Raw genomic sequence first — 19536 nt, forward strand, 5'->3', positions numbered from 1 at the left:
TTCCAGTAGCTGCGGTAAGGTCCCGAGCAAGGCTTCCTGCAGTACGCCGTGGCCGTCTGCGGGCACTGATGGTGAGATATCGGTCTTCTTGTGGTGTTGTATACTGTGTACGTCCCGTACTGTGGCGCCTGGACACGTTTCCTGTGTGCTGGAATCGTTGCCATAATCTTGAGATCACACTTTGTGGCACACGGAGGGCCCGTGCTACGACCTGCTGTGTTTGACCAGCCTCCAGTCGCCCCAGTATTCTACCTCTCATAACGTCATCAATATGTGTTCTTTGAGCCATTTTCAACACACAGTACCCATTAGCACGTCTTAAAACGTCTGCACACTTACTCGCTGCACCGTACTCTGACATGCACCAACCCACCTCTGCTTATGTGGACTGCTGCCAGCGCCACCGTGCGACGACCGCAGGTCAGATACAACGCATGGTCATACCCCAAGGTGATTTAAACCCGCAAACCGCCCACCAGAGCGTTTCTTCCACCATGTATCATCATTATTCCTTAAATTATGAACATGAGTGTCATTCATCATTTGGAAACGTTCCAGATATACTGTAAGCACTTTTTCATTATAAAATGTACTCTAAGACAAAAAAAAAATACAATAGACAACGAAGGAACTGCCCGAATGGGACGAACATCGGTATATGTGATAGACATGTACAGACAAACAAACGATTAAAATTTCAGACAAACTGAATGATTTATTCAAGAGAAAGAACTTCAAAAAGTGAGCAAATCCATAATGTGTTGCTCCGTCTCTGGCCCTTATGCAAGTCGTTATTCAACTTGGCACTGATCGATAGAGTTGTTTGATGTATCGCTGAGGGACATCGTACCAAATCCTGTCCAATTGGGGTGTTAGATGTTCAAAACGCCGAGCTGGTTGTAGGGCCCTTCCCATAATGCTCCAAATGTTCTCATTTGTGGGGAGACCCGGCACCTTGCCGGCCGAGGCGGGGTTTGGTAAAGACGGGGAATAGAAACTCTCGGGCGAACATTATCCTACCGAAATGTAAACCCAGAATGGGTTGCCATGATGAGCGAGAGAATGGCGCGTAGAATATCGTCGACGTAACGCCGCGCTGTAAGGGTGGTGAGATGACAACCGAAGGTGTCCTGCTATGAAAAGAAATGGCACCCCAGACCATCACTCCTGAACGTCGGTCTCTATGGCGGGCGACATTCGGTTCCTCTGTGCGGACCTTGAATTCCTTAGTCATTGGGCTGAGAGAAATTCCGACAAGTGACTATGTGGCTGAAGTCCTGAAGCACTGAACGGCAGTCATACCCATGTCTCTGCCGATTAGGTCCAGTTGGAAGAGGGTGTACTGGAAGACGCTTTCTTACCGGGATGCTCTGTACTTTTGCCTCGACCTGGTTACGCACTGACCAGAGAATTTGCAACGAGAGAGTACAGGGCCACCTTCTGAGGTCCTGCTGCTGATTAGGTCCAGTTGTAACACCATAGCTTAGACATTACATACCTATTGTTGATTCATTTAGCTTTCTATTTTGTTCAACATCCTATCGTTGAACTTCTGTAATTAGTGTACGATTAATTAGATACTGTAATGAAGTACAATCTCTGTAATGATCTTTTGTCTTCCTCATATAATCTCTTTGGTTATCTTTAAAATTAAATAATATTATTTAAATAATTTTGTGTAGAACTACCAATAAATGCAAATGTTCTGTTTTATTTAAAATGTTTGTTTGCTGTTATGTAAACTGCTGACCTTCACTTAGGGTTCTTAGTTATTTCGTATGTAAAAGGTGTTGTGGTTCCCCTCGGGAAAGGAACTGTGTAGCGTGCGCAAATTGTGGATGGCCTAGGTATAAAAGTTGGAACCAACAGTCAGTCGGGGACGAGCTACCAAACTGTCAACTGCTCATGTCAAAGTTGTGTATTGTGTTGTTTCTGAGAGGGGCTCTTCTTGGCGCTTTCCAATGTCTCGGATGGATGGATAAAGAGATGGAGCTATTCTGGAATTGATGTCTATCATCACCACCAAGAAATGACAGAGTCCGGCAATTCTACCTGCAGATCCACCTACCAGCGTGCAATCGCCACCACATTGCGCAATCACTGTAATGGAACACTGTAGTAATGTACAGTGAAGGCTCAGCTCATTGGATGTTTAGTGTACTCAAATACGATGTAATTTTTAACTGAACTCTTGTACCTACCGTGATTTATCCTCAGTCACGTATCCACTTAGGGTCCCTCCCACGCTAAAGTGCTTACCGAGTGTCCTTTATTGAAATTAAAGTTCATGTGGCAAGAGAGTGAGCCAAAGTACATGATGCTCGCTGAAAATAATGTTTCTATTAAAACTGCTTATTAATATGTTGTTGCCAACTTCAAAATTAAAAGTTCTTAAAACTGAGGCTTATAAAGTTTTGCTTAGTAAATGATCACATTGCTGCCTGTTGTAAATCGCAAAGGGTGAGTCAGTTTCTTACAGACATGTCAAGTTGTGTTCTACTGCAGTAAGAGAGGAGAACTAATACTGCTGAAGGTTACATGTTCACACTTTTTAAGGGCTTGTTTCTTTAGTGTACTGAAAGTGTGTTTAGTATGCTCTGCTACAGTGGTCAAGATTAAGGGCCCCCCTCCACTGAAAGTAGTTCAAATGCACAAAGTTACTTAATTACAGCAAATTTCAATTACTCTTGATATTCAAGTCAAATTGTGTACAATATTGGGTTCCTCTTGTGTATTAAAAGTGCATATTAATGTTGTAACAGGATCCATAGTTTGCCTATTGTGCTCATGCTACATAACGATTAATAGAAAGACAACTATCTATGAAAACAGTAACTTCTTTATTCAAAAGACAGTGAGAAGTAATCTGTTAGTGAATTCCCTTTAACTTTCATTCTAAATAGAAAAGTATTTATCTGAGAGAGACTTAACCTGTGACCAGATCATAATTTTGCAGTGAACTACATTTACAATTTTATGTCAGCTAGGAAAATGTTTGAAAACTAATACTGAACCTATGTCCAATTTGTAATTGTGCAGTGAATATTAATAGTAATGTTATAAAGACTATTCAGTTTGAATAAGCCCTGAAAGTAATAGTGTGTACTGTTATCTGTTATATTTATGCAAATAGTTTGTTCTACTCTGTCAACTCCAGACTTAACGTTAACATATGCAGGTGTCAGAGTTCATTTCACTCGCGTGTGGCAAAATATAGGTTGTGTTTGTCCGTTCAAGTTACTCATACGTACTTTCTTAAACAAGAATGTTAATTATTCTCATGCCTAATTAGGCTGGCGACCGTTTTTTTTAATTCTTTAAACAGTGTGGATAAGTAAATTATTGTTTGTTACTGTTTGAATATTTACGTAATTGTGACTTTCACTTCCGATAAGCCACCTCCGTTAGGTACAACACGGTCAACATAACAAAATTCGAGGGTAACACTGCTCTGTTGCGTTATACCATAATTGCTTTAACAAGATACTTCCGGGTTATATGGCCGTGGTCCATGGAATTCTTCTATTCCTAACGTTTCGTCCAATACTACGTTGGACATCCTCAGAGGTATGGCTGGTTTTGCTGAGTCATGCCGACTGACGACTCGGGCGTCGGAGAGCGGCCTAAATACCGAGGAAAGCGGGCGTGGTCTAGCTTGCACATAGTAGCAGAGAGAAAACTAGTCAAACATAAAATGTAACTATCGATAATAGTCCGTCATAGATAAAAATCACTTATCGATTCTGTAACGCCACTGTCCATATCTCGCTTAATTTCAAGGCCTCTTCTTTGCTGTTAAAATTATCTTCATGTTTATAAATTTCAATAGCCTGCTTATACAGTCGTGGATAATAGTTCGTGGTAGCACTTAAAACTGTAGTTTCAGAAAACTTTACTACATGGTCACCTGACTGAAGTGCATGTTCTGCAACAGCCGATTTATCTGTTTTTCCCAGTCGGCAAAGACTTTTATGCTCCTTTACCCTCGTATTCATACTTCTTTCGGTAGTACCAATATAGACCATGCCACAAGTATACGGAATTTTATACACACCCCTAAATGATAATGGTGGCCTTCTATCTTTAACAGAACGAAGTACTTGTCCTATTTTTCTGGTAGGTCTGAATACCGGTTTCACTTTATGTTTCAGCAAAATTTTGCCGATGCGATCTGTAACGTTACTAACGAAAGGTAAAGACACCGTGTTCTTCCATTGCTGTGTACCATTCTTGTCCTTTGGCCTGCTGTAATTAGGTCTTAAAACTCTATTAATTTCTTTGTTTGAGTACCCATTCTTTTCGAAGGCCTGTTTCAGATGATTCAGTTCCGTATCCAGATGTTCTGGCGTACAAATCCGTTTTGCCCTCTCCACTAAACTTTTGATTACACCTCTTTTTTGTTGTGGGTGATGATTGGAGTTCTTATGTAAGTATCTATCAGTATGTATGCTCTTCCGAAACACTTTATGTTTTAGAATGCCATCGGTCTGTCTCATGACTAACACATCGAAAAACGAAATAGTCTGGTCTGACGGACTATTATCGATAGTTACATTTTATCTTTGACCAGTTTTCTCTCTGCTACTATGTGCAAGCTAGACCACGCCCATTTTCCTCGGTATTTAGGCCGCTCTCCGACGCCCGAGTCGTCAGTCGGCAGGACTCAGCAGAACCAGCCATACCTCTGAGGATGTCCAACGTAGTATTGGACGAAACGTTAGGAATAGAAGAATTCCATGGACCACGGCCATATAACCCGGAAGAATTATCAATAACAGCACCATCCGGTCATGAAAGCCTTCATTGTATGATTTAACAAGATAGTTTTATTTTACGACCTGCCTTCAACTTTAAGGTTATGGTATAGCAGTAGCGGACAGTAGTGTTACACAGTCAGTAGAGGGAGTGCCGTGGTTCTCTGTACTTCTGCCTCGAGCTCCTTACGTACTGAACGGCGCGCGAGAGGGGGCTGCGGGGCTCACCTCCTGAGGTCCTGTATGGCGGTGATGCCCATGTCCCTGCCGGTGAGGTCCAGCCGGTAGAGCGAGTACTGGAAGCCGGTCAGCGTCTCGGCGGGCCGCACCTGCGAGATGCTGTTGTCGCGCAGGGACAGCGTGCGCAGGAAGTCGAACTCGTGGAACAGCTGCTGCGGCAGCTCGGTCAGGTTGTTGGCGGACAGGTCCAGCGCCTGGAGCGTCGCCTCCAGCCCGGAGAAGGCGCGCGCCGACAGCTCGCTGAGGCCGCAGTCCCGCAGGGACAGCTCGCGGATCTTGGCATCGCGGAACGCGTCACCCTGCGGGCAAACATTCACCCACTCAGTACGGGGACGTTTCTGTCCCAGTGGCTCGACCCTCTCAATGTTGGAGCGTACGACCACCTGAATGTAGAGCGAGGTCAAAACGTGCACCAAACGTCGACCTCACCTTGAGAAAATATTTCTGTGGATGCATTCTATGGTGGTGGACCGTGACAGTGGGACATCCGGAAAAGAAGAGAATCCAAATGTCTGAGATCAAGACCGGTGTTAAACAGGGAGATGGATTGTCACCATTGTTGTTCAATATAGCACTGGACCAAGTGATCAGGCAGTGGAGAGCAATAAACGAGGAAATGGGAATACCAAAGACCCATGTGGGAGACAAAAAGGACAACGGGGCTCAAGTGCACTGTCTAGTCTTTGCAGATCACATAGCAATAGTAAGTGAGACGGAAGAAGACGCAAAGACACAACCCGACAACTTAAGTAAGGTAGCCAGAAAGGTGGGACTGAGGATCGCCTGTAACAAGACAAAGACATTAAACATCACTGCAAACTGAGAAACACCGGAAGGCACTGTGCAAATGGTGGACAAATTTAAATACCTGGGAGAATTTATAACAGGAAGGAACAGGAGCAAGGAGGGAATAACAGAGAGGATACAGAAGATGAGGTCAGCGTTCTACATGACGAGAGAGATAAACAATAAAAATAATATATCCACAGAGGCAAAGATAAGCCACTACAAGACAACAGTGAGGAATGCAGTATTACATGCAGCTGAGACGATGACACTAGGACGAAATGGGGCGGAGCAACTAGAGAAAGAAGAGAGGAAAATACTGAGAAAAATACTAGGTTTCAAAAGAGGTGGAGAGAGGTGGATTCGAAGACTTAGGGATGAATTGTACATGAGAACAATATCCGGGGAAATCAGACTCAAAAGGGCAAGGTTTGCTGGGCATGTAGTTAGGATGAGTATGCACAGAATGACGAAGAGAGTGTTGGAAACAACAGGGATGACAAGCGGAAAGACAGAAACCAAGTGGGTTGTTGAACTTCGGAAGGACTGGTTGGAATTGGGGATCAAGGTAGAAGCAACGGAAAATTGGAGGAACAAATATACACCGACAAATATGCCGGAGATCAATGACAGAGAAGAATACAGGGAAAGATTAGAATGTCACCAGTGGAGCCGCCAGGAGAAACGGAAACTGGAGATTTCGGAAGAAGAGCGGGAGAGGAGAAGAGAAAGAATGAAGAGGTTCTGGGAGAAGAAGAGGAAAATACAGTCCACGAAGGGGCTACCCGTGGTCCTACAGAGGCCGTAACGCAATAAGAAGAAGAAGAAGAAGAAGAAGAAGATATACAAGGATGTTGAGAATTAGGTGCTGTACCAGTCACTCACGAGGGGAACACGGCAAGTGCCATAAACCGGTATCTCAGACTCTTTGCACAGTAAAAGAGGAGTCAAAATGAGTGAACACGTGCCCCGGCTTACCCGTAGGTATGCGACCGTTTCTGTGAAGATGATGATCAAAGTTTCCACCGCACTTTGGATGCCTCTAAGCGCGCGGCGTGCTCAGTCCAACAGTGGCTACTGCCGCGGACTCTCACTTTGATGCTACGTGTCCTACACCCGATTATTCTTTCTACTTTATTTACTTACTTATATATCTGTGTCTCTTGAAGGTTACTACACGATTGTTTTCTTATCGAGTCAGGGGAAACAAATTACGACTGCTTTTCACAGTAAGTGTGTGAGGTTACGGGCGAGCTGTGGCGCCCTGAAAATATTCTAAGTTCAGAGTTGGCGGCCACCGCTCGGGCCGTTTGGCAAGGCGCAGCTCGTTAGCAAGCGCGTGATGCCGCACAGCGACCGAACCACGTGGTCAACCGAGGCTCGGAATTCCTTCGTGACGCTGCGCTCCGGGAGGGACTTTGTGGAACCTTAATGGCAGACATTTCACACTTCATATAGAAATTAACAGTAGCCAGATGAATCATGATACCTCAAAGAGAAATCTGATTATATTTATATGTTTTGACGATGCCATTATGGCCGTATCACTTTAGGACGTGGTGTAAAAAAGGTACGTTATACCGTATTTTATCTGGACATTTCCCTGGTGTCTGACAGTATATTGGGATACGTATTGCTGTTTTAAGTTAAAAGACACACTGCTCACTAGATGTATATATTTATATACAGGGTGATTCAAAAAGAATACCACAACCTTAAAAATGTGTATTTAATGAAAGAAACATAATATAACCTTCTGTTATACATCATTACACCGGAAGGCACTGTGCAAATGGTGGACAAATTTAAATACCTGGGAGAATTTATAACAGGAAGGAACAGGAGCAAGAAGGGAATAACAGAGAGGATACAGAAGATGAGGTCAGCCTTCTGCATGACGGGAGATATAAACAATAAAAAGAATATATCCACAGAGGCAAAGAAGCCACTACAAGACAACAGTGAGGAATGCAGTATTATATGCAGCTGAGACGGTAACACTAGGACGAAAAGGTTTTTTTTTCACTCAAAAACAAGTTCAGAGATGTTCAATATGGCCCCCTCCAGACACACGAGCAATATCAACCCGATATTCCAACTCGTGTAGCATATCAGGCGTAACAGTTTGGATAGCTGCTGTTATTACTCGTTTCAAATCATCAATGGTGGCTGGGAGAGGTGGCCGAAACACCATATCCTTAACATACCCCCATAAGAAAAAACCGCAGGGGGGTAAGATCAGGGCTTCTTGGAGGCCAGTGATGAAGTGCTCTGTCACGGGCGGCTGATCCATCGCCTCGGGTAGTTGACGTTCTCTGTAAACTGATTATACCAACGTTTAATACACCACCTATCAGGAGGTTTAACATCATACTTCGTTCGAAATGCACGCTGAACAACTGTCGTCGATTCACTTCTGCCGTACTCAATAACACAAAAAGCTTTCTGTTGAGCGGTCGCCATCTTAGCATCAACTGACGCTGACGCCTAGTCAACAGCGCCTCAAGCGAACAAATGTACAACTAAATGAAACTTTATAGCTCCCTTAATTCGCCGACAGATAGTGCTTAGCTCTGCCTTTTGTCGTTGCAGAGTTTTAAATTCCTAAAGTTGTGGTATTCTTTTTGAATCACCCTGTATTTTAGATCTGAAGATGGTCATTACAGACTGAAACCGGTCATCGTCTAAAGAATTCATTTGTGATCAGAGACTGGAATAAAAAAGCATTTTACAGTATTGGATCACTGTTTGTACACGCGATTACGTCGCAGTTGGTCATACATTACTATTATTTGCACGACGATTCTAAATGTGTAATCAGATTTTCAATATCTTTATTAGTTAGTATCTCACGGTAAATTATACAAGTAACACCCAGCAACGAATTTCCTAAATCTAAACGGTTCATCCGATTTTGTCGATCGCCGTGTCTTTAGAGAGGTATTACTGTAAACCTAAATTCGTATGAACTACAGGTATGTAACTCGAATAGGGAATTAGATTAGGAAATGAGATGCTTAGTGTAGTAAAGGAGTTTCGCTATTTGGGGAGCAAAATAACTGATGATGGACGAAGTAGAGAAGATATAAAATGTAGACTGGCAATGGCAAGGAAAGCGTTTCTGAAGAAGAGAAATTTGTTAACATCGAGCACAGATTTAAGTGTCAGGAAGTCGTTTCTGAAAGTATTTGTATGGAGTGTAGCCATGTATGGAAGTGAAACATGGACGATAAATAGTTTGGACAAGAAGAGAATAGAAGCTTTCAAAATGTGGTGCTACAGAAGAATGCTGAAGATTAGATGGGTAGATCACATAAATAAAGAGGAGGTATTGACAACTTGACAAGAAGAAGGGACCGGTTGGTAGGACATGTTCTGAGTCATCAAGGGATCACAAATTTAGCATTGGAGGGCAGTATGGAGGATAAAAATCGTAGAGGGAGACCAAGAGATGAATACACTAAGCAGATTCAGAAGGATGTAGGTTGCAGTAAGTACTGGGAGATGAAGAAGCTTGCACAGGATAGGGTAGCATGGAGAGCTGGGTCAAACCAGTCTCAGGAATGAAGACCACAACAACAACTTGAATAGTACATGAGTTATTGGAGGTCAAAGTGGCCGATTACTATCGATCGCGTCAGACCATAGGTACTCCACGTTTACACGAAAAAACGGTAGCAGCATGCTTATAAATATATTTATTCATCCGTGTTTTTATTTATATCCGATATATTCTATTCATGAAGAAATTGGTTAAATATTCACTGTGTTATAGGAAGCACAGAGACATTAAGCTACTGCCCTACCTTTTGTTCTATTCCTTGGATATACGTTCATGTACACTCCTGGAAATGGAAAAAAGAACACATTGACACCGGTGTGTCAGACCCACCATACTTGCTCCGGACACTGCGAGAGGGCTGTACAAGCAATGATCACACGCACGGCACAGCGGACACACCAGGAACCGCGGTGTTGGCCGTCGAATGGCGCTAGCTGCGCAGCATTTGTGCACCGCCGCCGTCAGTGTCAGCCAGTTTGCCGTGGCATACGGAGCTCCATCGCAGTCTTTAACACTGGTAGCATGCCGCGACAGCGTGGACGTGAACCGCATGTGCAGTTGACGGACTTTGAGCGAGGGCGTATAGTGGGCGTGCGGGAGGCCGGGTGGACGTACCGCCGAATTGCTCAACACGTGGGGCGTGAGGTCTCCACAGTACATCGATGTTGTCACCAGTGGTGGGCGGAAGGTGCACGTGCCCGTCGACCTGGGACCGGACCGCAGCGACGCACGGATGCACGCCAAGACCGTAGGATCCTACGCAGTGCCGTAGGGGACCGCACCGCCACTTCCCAGCAAATTAGGGACACTGTTGCTCCTGGGGTATCGGCGAGGACCATTCGCAACCGTCTCCATGAAGCTGGGCTACGGTCCCGCACCCATTGAGCATGTTTGGGACTGGATGAAGCGTCGTCTCACGCGGTCTGCACGTCCAGCACGAACGCTGGTCCAACTGAGGCGCCAGGTGAAAATGGCATGGCAAGCCGTTCCACAGGACTAGATCCAGCATCTCTACGATCGTCTCCATGGGAGAATAGCAGCCTGCATTGCTGCGAAAGGTGGATATACACTGTACTAGTGCCGACATTGTGCATGCTCTGTTGCCAGTGTCTATGTGCCTGTGGTTCTGTCAGTGTGATCATGTGATATATCTGACCCCAGGAATGTGTCAATAAAGTTTCCCCTTCCTGGGACAATGAATTCACGGTGTTCTTATTTCAATTTCCAGGAGTGTAATTTGTTTAGATATCTAATAATGTGTGCTATAGCGTGTTTATGGTCCAGCCGTAGGAATATTTATATAATTCCAAGTTATGTAAATGATAATCCAGTACTTCGAATGTGTTTCATTATGTTTGTGTGGGTGCGTTGGCATGAAGACGTGGCGCGAGCGCTCTAGCCAATCACAGCGCTCGTGATTGGGGAGACTGGATGGAAGGCAGTTCCGGCAGTGCGGCAGTTCAGGCCGGCACGGCACGGGACACGGGAGAGAGTGCTGGACACGGGCAGTACAGCGCGACGGACGCACAGTCGGCGGAAAGACTTGGACAGCGGAGCAGTTTGCGCGTGGTCGCGGAGGATAGAAGTATTTCGGAGTGCCGACCTGTGCACTTGTGAGATTTCCGTGGCTTCTACAGTGGAGAAGTAGAGTACGTTTGGAGGTGAACATCTCGCGAGCTGTGTTGTTGTTCATAACTCATTACGTGCTGTGGGAATCAGTTTCGACTTATATTTTATTTAATTGCTGGACCATCGACACCAATGTTTTGCAGAAGTATGCCTCATTCTCAAAAGTACTTCTACTATCGTACTCATCTGTTAAAGTCGTTAAGAGAGTACCTGCAGATTTTATTTAACTACGAATAAAAGCTTTCTGAGGTGCTCTGTCCATTAACGTGCGTAATTTTTCTAGTTACCGTACAGTTGACCTCTGAAAGCCCGGAGATAGTCACGAGTACTTCAGTATGTTGCAAAGAGCCACCGATTAGCGAGTCGTAAGAACTATAATACTGGGAGGTAGATGGGATGACTTTGTGACACTTGTGTGGAAATGAATGTTTTTCAATATTTCTGCGGAACCCAAGACATATCAGATATAACACTCCTCAGAACAAGCTGTTCCAGAAGCAGAACACACTGGTCTGTCCGCCACTATCTCGGACGTACGACTGGAAAAGGCTGCTTGGAGAAAGCACTTTGGACAGTTCTGTATTCTTCAAGCCGATATTACAGATTCTTGAGAAGAAACTAATACCATTACAGTTAATGGTTTTACTTTTGCATGGAGTCACAGTCATACAAAACTTTCTGAAAGATATAACCTCCATTTGACACTACAACGGTTTTTATACCACAATATGGATTTCGATTTTAACCCATTTTCAAGTGTTACAAGTATCAAAAAATCATTAGACTTGAGTAGAACTCAAGTCATCGTCAAAACATGTATCTTCAGTTATACAAACCAATTTTCTCGGAATAAATGCGAGCACATTTGTGTAATATGCTAAATTAGCATGACCCAGTTGATATGGTTGTGCAAAAATAGATGACCAAATCACGGGTCTTAAATTTTACCACAGTGTGCTGTGATTTGGTCACCTACTTTTCCACAACCATATCAACTGAGTCATGCTAATTGCCAGTAAATGAGCATATTACACAAATGTCATCGCATTTATTTAGACAAAATTGAATTATACAACCGAAGGTACATGTTTGACGATGACTTGTGTTCTACTCAAGTCTAATGATTTATAATACTTGTAACACTTGATAATGGCCTAAGGACAAAATCCAGATTGTTAAATAAAACCTACTGTGCAGTCAAATGGCAATTATACCTTTCAGAAACTATTACAGATACCTGCAATATGCTACCGAACGAAAACCGAAATTTTGTAAGTAATTAAAACCAACGTCCCTGAATGGACCCTGCGTCTCTCATGATCGAAATAGCTGTTGTACAATGAACTAGAAGTTTGTTTACTGAAACTGAGTTTTGTGTTGTAGTTTTCATCTTAATCTATGTCTGTGGAAACAAGTTCAGTGTTGAGGCCGTGTTGCCGCCGTAAGTAAAATGAAGAACTACACTTTCATATAAGAAGGTGTTCGGCCCTAGCACGTTTTCCCCTGGAAATCTTGGATACTGATTCAGGTGAGCACGCCCAAAAGCAAAAAGTTTCAAGTCTTCTATGACTATTTTGTGCCCTAGTGGCTCTAGAAATATGTGGGATTACAGTGGAAGCCACCATCGCACTAACAACGTCGCTGAAGGCTGGAACCGACGGGTAAATACATTAAGGCGCTCCGGAAAGGCTCAAAATCATGAAAAGTTCAATTTTTACTTTTTTGCGATTTCTGAATCTGCAGACTATTACCTTTTAATAGATATATAATTTATTCAATTTCGAAGACTACAACTATTTTTAAATTTTTTTTGAAATGTGTTCTACATGGGCGTGACCCACTGTGGCGCTGTTAAACTGCTGTCAAATGGTGTTATTATTAAGGTCCGTGTTCATCAGGTACATTTTAGTGATATGAGATAAAGTATGTGGTGTGGCTAACCTGTGATGCTTCAATATATATCGCTGGTGTGATTGTCGATTGTTTCATGTTTGTTTACTCTGTCGTTATCTCGAAAATATTCGTAATTAATTCTGTTTCTTGAGTCTTTGTTTTGTTGAAGTATAATAATGAGTAAAAGTAAAGTTATTAGAAATCCTCTGAAGGCTTTTAAGAAAAGGAGAAATGTTGGAAAGCCAAAGGTATGTGTTATTACTGTAAACAATAAAGACGATAACCAAGTGAGTGAACCTAACCTCTCAAGTACACCTGCCCATAGCAGTCAAAGTGGGAAAGAAAGTACTTCACAGAAGAAGCTTGGTTCAATGAGTGAAAACTATGAATGTTTTATGGGCGAATCGGATGTGAATGAAATATTTGATATGTCGGTTCTCGAAGGAATTTTTTCAAACTGTGTAAGATGTATTCATTGTAGTGAAGTTGGTCTGGAACTCCCCATAAAAAAGCACGTAGGACTTGCTAGTGAAATACAACTGAAATGTGATAAGTGTTCATACATGACCACCTTTTGGAACAGTGTTGCAGTAACTGCAACTGAAGAAAATGGTAGCAAAATCTACGAACACAACAACGAGCGATGCTTGCTTTAGACAAGGAACGCCTTCGGGCTGCAGACAGGGCTGTAAAGAGTCTAGAAATACAAGCAAGAGTAAACAGGAGGAGGAACAAGAGGAAGCTGGAGGAGGAGTTTGCAGAAGATGAAGATAATCCATCCTATGGACCTGGAATGCACTAAAAAGTTAATCCAATCTTTGTCGCTCGATTCCCAAAACTTTTATTTTCTCATACTAATTACATGTTTTCTAAGGATCTTCCAAACATATTTGTTTCAAACTTTCCGCAAATGTTACACAGTACCTTCTGCATAATTTAACACAGCCTTTTTCCAAAAAACTGTATATTTTTGAATATATAAATAAAAAATTGCAAAAAGATGTTGTGAATTTTCATTACAATTGAAAAAAATCATCTTTAATAACTGAACTAAAATTTTGTAAAATCCCTGTGTTAAGTTGTAGCCCATATTCCAATAAATAATCTGTAAAAAGTTCAACTTCCTACCTCAAATACTTTGTGAGGAAAGATGTAATTTATAAGCGTTATTTTAACATTGCAAGTATAGGGCGTTCCGGAGCCCCTTAACGTCAAAAGATCATCCAAATGTTTACTTATTAGTGAACAAAAAAATCTTCGAGAAGATGCAGGGTACCACGACCACAAGTTTGACAGATTAATTTTAAATTTTGGTGCTGAATGATGTCAGTAATGAAGCCTGGCGAGACTATTGATTTAAAAAGATTCCAAATTGCTGGCAACTTCAAATAATTTCTTACTTGGGAGGCTTACGCACAGAAATTACAGTGAAGAAGAAAACGTCACAACCATAGTAAGTCACGTAAATAATGAAGAGAACTTTAATGCACGTCATACTCGTTAGAAATCTTGTAAGTGAAGCTTAATGGTGTATGAAGAGCGATTACCTCTTCCTGGAAAGTCGACTAAGGGTCTCTTGCGATTTGTAAAATATTCGCTAACGAAGACCGTGCCTTTTCTAGGGAATCATCGCGGCATTCGCCTAGACTGTTTCTTAGAATTAAAATCTCGGTGAATACCCAAATCAAAATCGTTGCAACGGAAACGCAGCAAAAACACATGCAGCTGCATACATTCATTCTACACCTCCTAGATACAGCTTGTTTTAATAAATAAACAATGATAAGAGACAGTCCGTGAAGAACAGGGTTATTGCATGCAAAATGTGGTACACGGTGTGTTTTATTCTGTAAGTGGATAATTCTACGATAAAGCAAGACATGGCAGCTATATAATTTTAGATTCTTACTAATGATAGCTTCGTCAGGATGTGTGCATGTAAATAGTGGTCATTGCTAGAAATATGACTGCCAACAGTACTAACGCGTGGGCTGCTCCTGCCAGGAAAATGCTTTTCAAGGACGATTTGTGCAAGACCAGTGATGATGTGTGTCAGATAAGGATCCTGGGTATGTTACTGAAAGCATATGCGCTTAAAAATTTGTTGGTAATCAGGTAATGCAAATAATTATTTAAGCAGGTAACTGTTAAGCTGCGTCATTTACAGTGGTTTACTTGAATTTACGTGTCAATGTGATGACAGAAATGTAAGGGCCATCATGAACATTGTTTGCAGTCTGTAGTAACGGGATGGCAAAATTAATTTTATATTGTGCTGAATCATAGATTAATTTTTGCGGTGGTTGTAGTTAATTTTCGCAACAATTGTTAATGCAAACCTTAGTATCATAAACTGAAATAGTTCTGATTTTAAACTTGTGTTTTTGAGGGTTTTCACAGTCAGTTCCACGACAAGTAGACAGTGGTAAGTTAATGGTAAGACATGTTAAGTCCATTGAGTTTGTAAGTAAACAGTAGTAAGTACACATTGATGTATTGTTAATGATAAAATTTTGGGTAGCATTTACGATCTTAAAAATACAGCGTGGCACAGTCAAAAGTAGCCCGCCTCCCATTTGAATACGAATGCAATATTTCGACTTCTGGAATAGAGAAAACCTCTGATACAATGGAAACTCTTATGCAATAATCGATTGTTAGCATTCTTCTGTAAGCATTCCTGTTTATTTCGTCAGTGAAGTTAGACGTTTCATTTTGTGGTCTGCAGTGTAACTTTCTCGATAGAGAAACAATGGATGTTGTGGCAGCATATGTGAAGACAGGATTAACGAAACTAGCGAACTTTTCGAGGTCAAGTATTCGGATAGAGGACTACTAGTAAAGAGAGCAACACAGACCTTTACAAAAATGGCGCCCCTACAGGTCTGTGCGAAATGGAAAACGACAAATAATTTCTTTACTTCGCACAGCAGAAACTGTTTCAGACATTCTCCGACGAATTATTCAGAGGCCAAAGAAGTCTGCACAGAAACTCGCCCAACAGGAGCATGTAAGAAGGCGGAGATGCCAACGGATATATTGAAAAGCCGTACTTCGAAACCATGTCGTGTGATGGCGGTGCAGCATTTAAGGGAGGATAACAATCAGAAACGTGCAGGTTATTGCACGTGGCTTTTGTATAAGATAACAATCGTTTGTTACATCCTATCCATTACATCGTAAGTTATGACGCAAGGTTTCATCTTTCCGGCCATGCGAATTCACAGAACACGAGGTTGCGATGTAACAGGAACGCTCTCCATTAGACCGGTATTTTTCGACGCTACCCTCAACACGATTATAAATTATGGATCGTAATAACGAAAATAAATCAATGATTTAATAATGAAGAGTTTATTTATTCTTCATGTCACCCCCAACAAAACATTATCTTTAACTGTAGAAGCCCAACCAAAAGCTATGTAAAAGTAGAATGCTATAGGGTCTTCTCGTCCTAAAGATAAATTTAAGCCTTTTGCCTTAAAAGTTAACTTCAAAACTTTATTAAGAGATAGTTGAGTCCTCTTCAAGCCATTCATTCCAGCACAAATTAAGAGACTAATGATTATGCTACCTCTGCACGGTCGAAATACCGCAGCTCTTCAAAAACTTCCCCAGTGAGCAGTCGCATATATGGAAATTTTTAATACATTTTGTGCTTAACTCACTGGATATGGAAGAGGAAACTGCTTCTTACAGCAAAATGAGGCAACATGCAACGTATCTAAGATATCCCTAGAATGAGTCCATGATATCTTCACTGAAGAACGAATTGTCACGAAACATTTAAGGCCACCACGTTCGTCGGATGTAGCAGTATGTGATTTTTTACTGTGGGGACACTTGAAGAGTAACGTCTATGTGGCAGATCCAACACAATACAGGAACTGATACACAACATCAGCTGTGAAGTTGCCGTCATCGATATCTGAACTTTACACCGGGTGTATCTGAATATGCGTAGACGTGCACAGCTGTGTATTGCAGGGAATCACTTTCTACACCTTCTATAAACGTACTTTTCACTGTGTTTTTTATTAGAAGTAAATTATAATTAAGTCCATTTCAGCTCCTAGTTTCCATAATTTCACTGCTTTTACTTTATACTTACACGGGCTACTTTTATCTGTGGACCCCTGTATTTCGTTATTGTAGAAATATTTGAAATTAGATACTCATCCGAATTAAAAAATCACAATCCACGTACTTGAAATACCTTACTTACGAGAATTAATTGAAACTTTACTGCTCAATTTCTCAAAATAACCAACTAGTCTCTTACCATTGTTTTCAGACGAGAACTTCACATGTTAAACATCATTTTATCCATGCTGGCAGTTTTTGAACCTTTCGACGCATATTAAAATTGACTGACGTTTCCTAGCACGCTGTGCTACACCGCTAGACAGGAAACAAATTCTTAGTGTTCAAAATGTTTGGTAACATTTTTGGGAAGAGCGTACTTGTAATCTATATAAAACCAGTGAAAAATACAGTCTAGATCGAGATTGGTATTTTATTAAAATGATGGGTTTCCGCCTAGACTTCGACTATCTTCAGACAGCACCATCAGCTGAAGTTTACGATGCAATCAATTGACTGTTCTACGCATCGTCAATTTCAGCTGATGGTGACACCTGAAGATGACCTACGCCAAGGCCGAAACCGTTACTTATAGTAAAATACCCATCGCGATCTACACTGTTTTTTCGCTGATTTTATTCAAATTCTTTGTGTGCCTGTGTACTACATGCAAATATCCGCTTAGCCCAGCAAGAGCCCAAGGCTTCGCAGAAGCGACTCTGCACAGTTGTTCCGACCACAGACGGAATGTCGTAACCGCAGAGCAAGTTGCCTCGAAGGTCTCGGTCCGTCAGCAGTACTCACCTGCACGAGGACGAGAGGGTTGCCGTCGAGGAAGGTCCTGTTGAGGACGTCGAAGTGCTGGAAGGCGCCTGGAGGCAGGTACTGGATCTGGTTGCGCTCGAGGCGCAGGGTGTCCAGCGACATGAGCGAGCCGCGGGCCTCGTCCGGCTCGGAGGTGGCGCTGTGCAGCCCGGCGATGCGGTTCGCCGACAGGTCGAGCGTCCTCAGGAGGCGCAGCGGCGCCAGCTGGCGGTACGGCACCGACGACAGCTGGTTGTCCGCCAGCTGCAGCCGAGTCAGCCGCGGCGGGCCGTCGCGGAACAGCGCCACGTCCAGCTCCGACAGGTGGTTGCCCTGCGGACACAACGTCGGCCGTCGCATTCCGTGTGCCACTGTGCGCGAAACAACAACTTTTTATACACTCTAAGGCAAAAACAAAAATGCCGCAGAATTGGTAGATGTCATGAACATGGACAAACAAATGATTACAATTTCAGAGAAATGGGGTGATTTGTGTCAAGAGAAAGAGCTTCACAAGCCGAGCAAGTCAACAATGCGCTGGTTCACCTCTGGCCCATATGCAAGCATTTATTCAGCTTGGCATTGGTTGCTGGAGTTGAGCGACAGATCGTCAGGTTCCAGATGGCTGTAGAACTCTGCCCTATATGCTCCAAACGCTCTCAGTTGGGGAAAGATCTGGCGACCTTGCACGCCAAGGCAGAGCTTGGCAAGCACGAAGAAAATCAACAGAAACCCTCGCCTTATGCGGCCTGTGAAATGTAATCCTAGGATGGCTTGCTATGAAGGGCAACAAAACGTAGAATACCGTCGACGTACCACTGAGCTCTAAGGGTGCTGCGGATGAAAACCAAAGTGGTCTTGAAATGGAACTCCAGAGTATCAGTTGTTGGGCCGTATGGCGGGTGGCAGTCAGCCTGCAGTCCCACCACTGTCCAGGGCATCTCCAGACGTGTCCTCGCTGGTCATAGGGATTCAATTCGAAGAGGGACTCATCACTGAAGTCAATGACATTTCAGGCCTAAGATGTGTCTCGAGATGCCCCAGAGGGCGGTGGGATGCTAACCTGTGCATTGACGCAGATACGGCACAACAACCAGGCGTACAGTTCTGGGAGGCCATTTCTTTTCACAGCAGGACTTCTTTGGGTGTCATCCTTACAACACAGCGGTGCGATGGTGATATTCTACGTCCTGTCTTGTTGCCCTTCATGGCAAGTCATCATTGCCTAACGTTTCAGCAAGATGATATCCGCCCACGCACGGCGACAGTTTCTAAAGCTTGTCTTCGTCCTTCCAAACCCTACCTGGGCCAGCAATGTCGCTGGATCGCTACCCAACTGAAGACGTACGGAGCATTTTCTGCACAGCCCTCCAACCATCGCGGCATTATCTCGATCTTATGTGCCAATTGGACAGAATTTGGCTCGATATCCCTCAGAAGGACATCCAACAACTCTATCAATCAATGTCAAGCCAAGTAACTTTGCATAAGGGCCACAGGTGAACCAATGCGTTATTGAGCTCAGCTTATGCAATTCTTTCTCTTGAATAACTGATCCAATTTTTCCGTAATTGTAATCATTTGTTTGTCTGGACAGGTAATCCAACCGATACATCAAACCGACCGATTTTCGTAGTATTCGGATACTTTCTTCTTGGTGTGTCTATTTTTTGTCTTAGAGTGTATGTTTAGCGTCAGACTGGCCCAGTTAGTCCGTGGTGTGTCAACGGTGGACACATGCGTCCTGCAGTAATCGTGGAATGTTAAATAAAGATCGAAGAGTTG

General features: G+C 42.9%; 1 protein-coding gene across 1 annotated transcript in view; it reads right to left on the minus strand.

Moving 5' to 3' along the window:
* The window catches only part of LOC126428050 (chaoptin), a 251465-nt gene that overhangs the window by 116474 nt on the left and 115455 nt on the right, over positions 1–19536 (minus strand). The window contains exons 5-6 of the mRNA XM_050089927.1: positions 17752–18084; positions 4983–5293 (exon numbers count right to left, since the gene is read on the minus strand). Of these exons, the coding sequence (XP_049945884.1) occupies positions 4983–5293; positions 17752–18084 (644 nt within the window). The remainder of the gene's footprint in view (positions 1–4982; positions 5294–17751; positions 18085–19536) is intronic.

This window comes from Schistocerca serialis, chromosome 12, assembly GCF_023864345.2.
Source record: "Schistocerca serialis cubense isolate TAMUIC-IGC-003099 chromosome 12, iqSchSeri2.2, whole genome shotgun sequence".
NCBI lineage: Eukaryota > Metazoa > Arthropoda > Insecta > Orthoptera > Acrididae > Schistocerca > Schistocerca serialis.